Below are 10,029 nucleotides of genomic sequence, written 5' to 3'. Positions count from 1 at the left end.
TTGATCATCAGACAATATCAGCTAGAATGCCAACTTTAGAAATGTTGTTGTAGTCCATATTGCTATGCTAAATAGATGCAGTTTTGGATCCATGTACAGATCTAAGAAACTTGATTTCAATTGGATGGTGTTTTATGCAACATATCAATGTTTAAAAAACAAAAAAAAAATCATATATTTCAACCATCTTATGCAATTCATTCATGTTTTCTTGATAGCTCAGAACAATTCCGACGTTTCAACCATCTTAGGTAAATCATTAATGTTTTCTTGATAACTTCTTGCTTACTAAATTCCCCGGATGCGGGAGTTAGCATGAATGGCAGTGAGGAGCCACATGCCAGACATGTGCCGCCTCGTGATCACTCTGGGAATTTAATGCCTCTTGCCGCCGAGAGTTAATAAGATGAGATGCTCTGCAGGGCACTCAATGCGGCGTAAGGTGAAATGGAGAGTCTGCAGAGAGCAATTAAGGAGAACAAGCTTCGAGAGAATGTCAGGAGATTTAAGGAGGATGAAGGAATGTTGCGGTTCCATGATCAGAGCAAAAAGCTCGCAGTTCAGGTCTCTGTGGGTAATTGTCTCTTTAAGGCTTCAGATCTTGCTGGTCTTGCCGGCATTCAAGACGCCAAAGGAAATTTCAAGCTTGTATTTTCAGTGGGCTGCTGTTTATGTTCTGCTGAGATCGGTACCGGAACAGTTGGGAGAGGACGTAATTCTGTTGGGGGGCGACTCAAGACGGAAAAGCCCTCATTCGCTGCTCTGCCACAAGCCGCCGACATTTCTGCAATCATGGTTCGACCCAGGGAAAGGATGCTCAGCAGAAGGGGATCTGTTCGTGGAGGTTCCTCACGCCGCCCTGCTGCGGAATCCCACCACCACTGCTGCTGCTGTTACTGCCATAGAAGGGCAGGGGCCACTCCTATACAGGCAAGTCAATTCATGGATGCAGGCAATCCCAATGCTGGACAACACCCTCTTCCAGCGTTCGGCTCTGCCATCTTCACTCTTGGCAGCTCGAGGGACAATTCACGCATTAATGCACACATATCGGTTCTTTTCACTGAGGATCCTCTGGAAGATGAAGACGGTTCGGGCAGCAGGGAGGAACACCCAGGTGAGCAACCGGAAATTATCGAGGAAGCGCCAGCGAAGGAACCTGAGCAGACTCCCATTTGACCTCAGGAGCAGGAGGCGTCGACCTCCAAGCAGAACCCCATGGAAATGTGGGAAGGCATTCCAGAAGGCCACAGGTGGTGCAGAATTATTGAGGAAAAGCCTGAGGAATAACTCCCAATGGCACACTTTGTCATCCATTTCTCTTGTTCAGGTCTGGTATAGGTCTTTCGTCTCTGTCTGTGTATGGTATAGGTTATATATCTCTGTCTGTGTCCCTCTAGTTCATGTTTATGTCCATGTTTGCTCTGGTTTGGTCAGTAGGACTCGCAAGGGAGCTGTTATAGGTCTTTTGATGCCCCTGCGAGGGATGAATTTTGCTCTAAAGCCCCTGCGCGGGATGTTTTGGTATGGTCTGAAAACAATGCTGTGTTGTGTCACGATGGAAATGCTGCCCCTGCAAGGGCGAACACTGAATGCGAAATGCCAACCCAAAGCACCACAGTCGGCCTTGGGAAACCTGTCTCTTTGAATGTAATGTTTTCCTGTATATAATCTAATAGAATAGAATAGATTTACCGAGAAAAAAAAACTTCTTGCTTACTAAATTATAAAAAGGTTACATTGGGTCAAAAGAAAATGCAACTGAACCTCGTACGCATATTAATACAGAAAACCCTAATTCAGGCAAAACCAAGTGGGAAACCCTAATTCAGAAAAACCCTAATTCAGAAAAAACCCCAATTCAGCAAACCCCTAAAAGGCCCGAATAGACAATTTTTTAATCATATGCAAAACACAAAAGAGGCAAGCTTATTTATCTTTCATTGAGACGCCATATTTCTCTTGCATCTTGGTGAGGTCGTCATCTTTTTTCTTGTGGTCGATCTTCTTGGTCATCTTGGCCTGCTGGTAATAGAGGACAATAAGATACCTGTTGGCGACATTGAAGCCTGAGAGGTGATCGACGACGTTCTTGGCATCATAAATGTCTTCATACATGACAAAGGCGGTACCGCGGGTGTCCTTGTTGACGCCGATTCGAATCTGCCTGATAGCTCCGTATTTGCCGAATATATCATACATTTCCTCCGACGTTATGTTGAATGGCAGGTTCCTCACATACACAACCCTGTTCACCTCTGGCGGCAACCAAGTATTGGCCTTCCTCAAGCTTATGCTCATCTTCCCTTCTCCGAAATTCCTTTCTTCCACTAATTAAAAAAATTCCTGAACCTCTGTGTTTCGATGTTGTTTTCCTCCCTGAAACAGCAAATACCCTAAACTCTCACTCAGCGGGATAACAACAAATACCCTGAATTTACCTTGAATTCTCACTCAGCGGGATATTTATTTAAATACACACATCCAAACCGAGCGAGCCCGCTCGGTGAGAACCGACCCGTCGATTAACCAAATCCACGTCTCGTCCCGATTGACCCCAACAAAAAATTATATTTTTAATCGTCGACCCAAACTATCTAAACACTTGCTAGCATCAAGAGTTTATCCCGGGTCTATTTATTAGCAATTGCCTCAAAATGTGTAAGTTGCAAAGAGATGTTGAATTTAAATATACAAACCTTTAAAATTATCATAACTTAACAATCTTATTGATATGTGATAATATTGGGATGTTGAATTTAAATCTACTTAAAAAATCACCGAGTAAGCTTATACTATGGTCATAAAAAAATATTAAAAACATAAAAAAAAAAAAAATTAAAAACAAAAAAACTCATCACTTATCCATACAATATTATCCTCTGAATCTAAAAATTTCACAAAATAAAATTACACTATCGTCTTTTTTAAATATTCAAACATATGATAATGAATTGATTAAAGAAATTATTAACAACATTCAAATAATGTAATTGAATTGATTAAAGAAATTATTAACAACATTCAAATAATGTAATTGAATTGATTAAAGAAATTATTACCATTAAGTTATGAACATCAAATCTCTCATTGTCTATTATCTAGTCATCTTACTTATAAAATAACAATCCCCACGAGGATGTCGTTATACTGTCACGCAGAAAAGAAAACACCTAAATCAATGTAAGGAAAACAAAGTGTATTCAAAATACAGGTGCCACTATGGAAAAACAATGCGCCTCTTTTCCAAAATTTTCCCTTCAATATAGTAGCTGAAAAATATGGTGTTTTCCACATCTGTGAGTCCAACTTTGGATAGGGCATCTACGCTCCTATTTACTTCCCTGTAGACATGTGTTTATAGATTTTATAACAGTTTTGATGCGGTCCAGCTAGCCCCGAAGATCTGGTGGATCAAAGGTAACAGAACCCATAATACCATCAATAAGAGTTCTTGAGCTACCATAGACGTGGTTGCACTGTAAATATCTCTCTGGCAAACCATAGGAGTCCCCACAAAACCAAAGTTTCCGGCCTGGAATTTAAACCCTTCCCACCATACTCTCTTTGCAACTTACACATTTTGACGGGTCGGTTCTCACCGAGCGGGCTGTTGGGTCGGTTCTCACCGAGCGGGCTGTTTGGATGTGTGAGAATTCAAGGTAAACTCAGGGTATTTGCTGTTATCCCGCTGAGTGAGAGTTCAGGTATTTGCTATTTCAGGGAGGAAAACAACATCGAAACACAGGTTCAGGAATTTTTTTAATTAGTGGAAGAAAGGAATTTCGGAGAAGGGAAAATGAGCATAAGCTTGAGGAAGGCCAATACTCGGCTGCCGCCGGAGGTGAACAGGGTTGTGTATGTGAGGAACCTGCCATTCAACATAACGTCGGAGGAAATGTATGATATATTCGGCAAATACGGAGCTATCAGGCAGATCCGAATCGGCGTCAACAAGGACACCCGCGGTACCGCCTTCGTCGTGTATGAAGACATTTATGATGCCAAGAACGCCGTCGATCACCTCTCAGGCTTCAATGTCGCCAACAGGTATCTTATCGTCCTCTATTACCAGCAGGCCAAGATGACCAAGAAGATCGACCACAAGAAAAAAGAGGACGACCTCACCAAGATGCAAGAGAAATACGGCGTCTCAACGAAAGATAAATAAGCTTGCCTCTTTTGTGTTTTGCATATGATTAAAAAATTGTCTATTCGGGGCTTTTAGGGGTTTGCTGAATTGGGTTTTTTTTCTGAATTAGGGTTTTTCTGAATTAGGGTTTCCCACTTGGTTTTGCCTGAATTAGGGTTTTCTGTATTAATATGCATACGAGGTTCAGTTGCATTTTCTTTTGACCCAATGTAACCTTTTTTTAATTTAGTAAGCAAGAAGTTATCAAGAAAACATTAATGAATTACCTAAGATGGTTGAAACGTCGGAATTGTTCTGAGCTATCAAGAAAACATGAATGAATTGCATAAGATGGTTGAAATATATGATTTTTTTTTGTTTTTTTAAACATTGATATGTTGCATAAAACACCATCCAATTCAAATCAAGTTTCTTAGATCTGTACATGGATCCAAAACTGCATCTATTTAGCATAGCAATATGGACTACAACAACATTTCTAAAGTTGGCATTCTAGCTGATATTGTCTGATGATAAACATGCTGTAGGGAAAAGACTTGCTTAAGGCCTCTACATCGTTTAAATGTCTGCTATAAGGTATTGACATGATTGTAGGATTTTGGCAGTCCATCTGAAGTAGCTACATGGGATTTTATGTTGTATGACATTATATTATTTGAACCTTCAATGGGTTCTTTATTGCAAATCATAAATTGTGTTAAGATTATGTAAATTGATTTATTGTTCTCTTCAACCATTCGCATTACGGCCAATAAGAAAAGTTATTTGTAGTCGCACATCTATGAAATTGATAAGGGTCAGAAATACCCAGTAAGTGAGTTGTACTTTAAAAGATTGTCATGCCTTTGATAACTTGAAGACCTAGCGTAGAAGCATTAAACTATATTATTTTTATGTTAATCATGTGTAACAGTAATGTTTTAATTATATTATCAAAAAGTACTGTATCCCTTCCTGCTAACGATTCTTACAGATGAGAGCCAGATAAAATTGTTTTGTTTCGAGAGATAACTGAAGAATATTCTCTATTATACAAATAAAATGTAGTAACACTACTGTGCTTAACAGACTGCAGGTTTCCATAAAACATGTAAAAATAGATAGATTTTCAAGGCCCATTAAGGGAGTTTCCGTGTTCGTACCTTGGATGCAACTTTCAACCCTTCAAGGGCCAGTAGAGTCTGCAGAAGGTATAGGTTTAGTGGAGGCATTAAGGATATTTTCTGCAGTTGGGATCAGGAGGATTCAGGTGGGATGAGGCACATACCCAAGGTCAGAAAGACTGTCCAAACTGTGGTTGTTGAAGCTATTTATCTTCTTCACAATCTTGAATAGCCAGGTGGTGCCTGTGATAAGCTGAATTCCCCTACCAATGTGTAGTTTATTTTATGGCCTTCTTCTACTACTTCCATTCTCGTGCTGTACTGTTCCTCATTTCCCTGAACTCCTCAATTTCTTGCTTGCAATGGCAGAGACCATTGCAGTGTTCGGCTTAGATTTGCATGGAAGTATCTACTAGCACTGTCAAACTTGAAAAATGAACCTAAACGTGACAGTGAGGAGTGCTTCTCTTCAATTTCTCCAAAAAGCTGATTGAAGGCAGAATTTTGAGGATAGAGAGCTAGCGGTTCTCCTTAGGAATAGGATCATCGACAGAGGAACACATTTGAGCCTAAGTAATCACATGAATGAAAGAGAAGGTAGGAAGTGGGATATGCTAGGAGAGAGCTGGAGGTGAAGATGGTAATGATGTTGAACACTGATGAGGATCTTGTTAACAACACTAGCCATAACCTCCAATCTCATCTCTGTATTTCCTTTGCCTTGAAATTTTAAAGGACAGACTTGAGAATGCTTCGGAATAGGGGAAATCCTACCTTGGTGCCAGGAAGGGTGTGGGAATAGTTATCTGAGACAAGGGGAATTATGGCCAAGAGGTGACAGATCTATTGTAATTTTGCAAGTTGTGCGACAGTCTTGCTTGTTTGTTAAAGTGAGTTATTGATCAAAGGACATGGAAAAAGAAGACCAGAGGAACTTGGGAATACGGTGAGTTTATAATAGAAAATGGGGTAGAATTTGGCATCAGAGAGGGAAGCTTACCCAAAGAAAGCTTAAGTCTTAGGTACAAGCTATAGGCTTTAGCTTGGTTGTTGGATGCCAAGCCTAAGTATCGAGAGAATGATAATTTAACATTTCCTAATGGGTTAAAAAACACCCTTTTCACTCAAATGATACATCTGATGATTGAAAAATTATAGCCATGTTAACTCAGCAATTGGATTGCCTTGTGATCCTACATGATCTTTTTTTCTCATTAGAAATGAACAGCAGGAAACCAAACAGGAACTGACAGTGAAAATAGAAACAAAGTCCAGGTCGTGGCAGTGGAAATGGAAACAAGTCCCGATCATTTTTGATCAAGATCCCCCCCTCGTACCCTGCATATGTATGTGCAAAATATATAATCAAGTGAATCCTTAGCCATTCAAGAATAAAAATTTATCCACAATATTTTATCTATTTATATTAGAAAAATCATTGTACTTGTATATGCTTTTATCATTGTACTAATCAAATACTCTAGTCTGATCTAATTTCAAGGATTCTGACATTGAGACGACAATGTTGACTGTATTTCTATGGTTATTCTTTACTGGAGAATTGCACATTGATTGAAGGAAATACCGAAACTGGACAAAATTATGTGACAAGGGCCTAGCTGAATCCAGTTATAATCCAGCAGTGGCACGATTCTTTTGCAACAATTACTCACAAAACTTTAAGGTTAGGCTATGCTTTAGTTGGTCGGGTGATGGTATTCTGGAAACGTACATTATGATTCAGTAAGCTTGTTTATCATTGTCATTAATGTGCCATGTCATGACGAATATAAAAAAATTATTCTACACAAATGAATTACAATTTGTAAAAAATTAAAAATAATATATAAAAATTAAAAATAAATAAATTAAAGGTAGTTGTCTTGTAATTGTGTAACAATGAAGAATTATGTCTCCATTGTCGGTGTTTGAGTGCAGATCAACCCCTCTTGCATTGTTAATATGATCATGAGCCATCTAATCAGCATCAAAATGCCATGCATTTGGGGATGGAGCGGATGGTAAGGCACTTCACAAGCGTGTTGAGATTTACAATTAGATCTTATACAAAATGCCAAGTACAAATCCTGTACGAGGTCACTATGTCTCAATTGTCGGTGTCTGAGTGCAGATCAACCCCTCTTGCATTGTTAATATGATAATGAACCATCTTATTAGCATCAACATGCCATACATTAGGGGATGGATCGGATGGTAAGGCACTTCACAAGTGTGTTGAGATTTACAATTAGATCTTATACAAAATGCCAAGTACAAATCCTGTACGAGGTCACATCATATTTATGTTGGATATTGTAGAGGTAAGGCACTTCACAAATGTGTTGAGATTTACAATTAGATCTTATACAAAATGCCAAGTACAAATCCTGTACGAGGTCACATCATATTTATGTTGGATATTGTAGAGGTAAGGCACTTCACAAATGTGTTGAGATTTACAATTAGATCTTATACAAAATGCCAAGTACAAATCCTGTACGAGGTCACATCATATTTATGTTGGATATTGTAGAGCTTGTTTAATGTTGTAATTATGAAACTCGATCATGTCATGAACCACCTTGCTTACACTTAATGGGAATTAGTTATTATGAGAACTCTTGCTTGTGAGTTCACTAAATTGCTATGACATCGGGCAAGCTCAAACAATCAGATAAATGGATATCATTGGAATTGGAAACTTCGAGCATTCCAAGATCTCTCGACGCCTTAGAGTTTCTTGCGCACTGTCTCCTGCTTGGTGGGAGAGCTTTGATCGATCCACCATGTTAATTCAAAGCCCTCAAAATAATTATCTCATGTTTTTTCTTTGTGTCTTTTCACGTGGTCTTTCCCTATTCAGTATATCTTTAGGCTAGAACTTCAACTATACTGAGTTTTTTTCATCTGTTTTTTTGCTTTTTGGCTTCTCAGTACTCTATGTGGAGAGTTATTTGTTTTGTTATGGTCAGGTCTTCCCAATAAGACATTGATATGCACAATCTTCTTTTTACTGATATATGTATTGATATGAACAATATTTTTACTGATATATGTAATCTCAAGCTTTTTGAATTAATACAATACTCACTTCATTATTATTATTATTTTTTTAATTTTTTTTCTCTATTTTAAAAGATTTTCATATTGACATTGCAAAGTTAATCAATTAATTGGTTGAAATTCCACTTTTCATTTTTTATTAAATAGTAATATATTCTCCCTTGAAAGATTGATAATATTGAGATGTTAAATTTAAATATACAAGCCTTTAAAATTATCATAATTTAACAATATTATTGATATCTGATAATATTGGGATGTTGAATTTAAATCTACATGCTTTTGACTGTCAATTTAATCTTATCTACTCTCTTTGCAACTTACACATTTTGAGGCAATTGCTAATAAATAGACCCGGGATAAACTCTTGATGCTAGCAAGTGTTTAGATAGTTTGGGTCGACGATTAAAAATATAATTTTTTGTTGGGGTCAATCGGGACGAGACGTGGATTTGGTTAATCGACGGGTTGGTTCTCACCGAGCGGGCTCGCTCGGTTTGGATGTGTGTATTTAAATAAATATCCCGCTGAGTGAGAATTCAAGGTAAATTCAGGGTATTTGCTGTTGTCCCGCTGAGTGAGAGTTCAGGGTATTTGCTGTTTCAGGGAGGAAAACAACATCGAAACACAGAGGTTCAGGAATTTTTTTAATTAGTGGAAGAAAGGAATTTCGGAGAAGGGAAGATGAGCATAAGCTTGAGGAAGGCCAATACTCGGCTGCCGCGGAAGGTGAACAGGGTTGTGTATGTGAGGAACCTGCCATTCAACATAACGTCGGAGGAAATGTATGATATATTCGGCAAATACGGAGCTATCAGGTAGATTCGAATCGGCGTCAACAAGGACACCCGCGGTACCGCCTTCGTCGTGTATGAAGACATTTATGATGCCAAGAACGCCGTCGATCACCTCTCAGGCTGCAATGTCGCCAATAGGTATCTTATCGTCCTCTATTACCAGCAGGTCAAGATGACCAAGAAGATTGACGACAAGAAAAAAGAGGACGACCTCACCAAGATGCAAGAGAAATACGACGTCTCAACGAAAGATAAATAAGCTTGCCTCTTTTGTGTTTTGCATATGATTAAAAAATTGTCTATTCGGGGCTTTTAGGGGTTTGCTGAATTTGGGTTTTTTTTTCTGAATTAGGGTTTTTCTGAATTAGGGTTTCCCACTTGGTTTTGCCTGAATTAGGGTTTTCTGTATTAATATGCATACGAGGTTCAGTTGCATTTTCTTTTGACCCAATGTAACCTTCTTTTAATTTAGTAAGCAAGAAGTTATCAAGAAAACATTAATGAATTACCTAAGATGGTTGAAACGTCGGAATTGTTCTGAGCTATCAAGAAAACATGAATGAATTGCATAAGATGGTTGAAATATATGATTTTTTGTTTTTGTTTTTTTAAACATTGATATGTTGCATAAAACACCATCCAATTCAAATCAAGTTTCTTAGATCTGTACATGGATCCAAAACTGCATCTATTTAGCATAGCGATATGGACTACAACAACATTTCTAAAGTTGGCATCCTAGCTGATATTGTCTGATGATAAACATGCTGTAGGGAAAAAACTTGCTTAAGGCCTCTACATCGTTTAAATGTCTGCTATAAGGTATTGACATGATTGTAGGATTTTGGCAGTCCATCTGAAGTAGCTACATGGGATTTTATGTTGTATGACATTATATTATTTGAACCTTCAA

At 38.3% G+C, this 10,029-nt stretch overlaps 1 protein-coding gene and 2 pseudogenes across 1 annotated transcript; 2 read left to right on the top strand and 1 right to left on the bottom strand.

Annotated features, from left to right (window-relative positions):
* Positions 1–1,860: 1,860 nt before the first annotated feature.
* Positions 1,861–2,348, bottom strand: LOC149218545 (splicing factor 3B subunit 6-like protein pseudogene; annotated as a pseudogene).
* An 815-nt stretch (positions 2,349–3,163) lies between these two features.
* Positions 3,164–4,434, top strand: LOC149218544 (splicing factor 3B subunit 6-like protein). Its single transcript, XM_089384090.1, has one exon. It carries the CDS (start codon positions 3,800–3,802, stop codon positions 4,169–4,171), a length of 372 nt encoding a protein of 123 aa, XP_089240216.1. The 5' UTR covers positions 3,164–3,799; the 3' UTR covers positions 4,172–4,434.
* Positions 4,435–8,896: 4,462 nt separating this feature from the next.
* On the top strand, positions 8,897–9,701 carry LOC149218543 (splicing factor 3B subunit 6-like protein pseudogene; annotated as a pseudogene).
* The last annotated feature ends 328 nt before the right edge of the window (positions 9,702–10,029 follow it).

Source organism: Pinus tabuliformis, chromosome Q (assembly GCF_031772625.1).
Source record: "Pinus tabuliformis cultivar Carrire ecotype Pingquan chromosome Q, CPIR1, whole genome shotgun sequence".
Lineage (NCBI taxonomy): Eukaryota > Viridiplantae > Streptophyta > Pinopsida > Pinales > Pinaceae > Pinus > Pinus tabuliformis.
Note: the sequence above shows the minus strand (reverse complement) of the source record. Positions and strands in the feature narration are given on the sequence as shown.

Excerpts from the sequence above, each read along its gene's own strand:
- LOC149218544 (XM_089384090.1), top strand. The coding sequence starts at position 3,800 with ATGAGCATAAGCTTGAGGAAGGCCAATACTCGGCTGCCGCCGGAGGTG.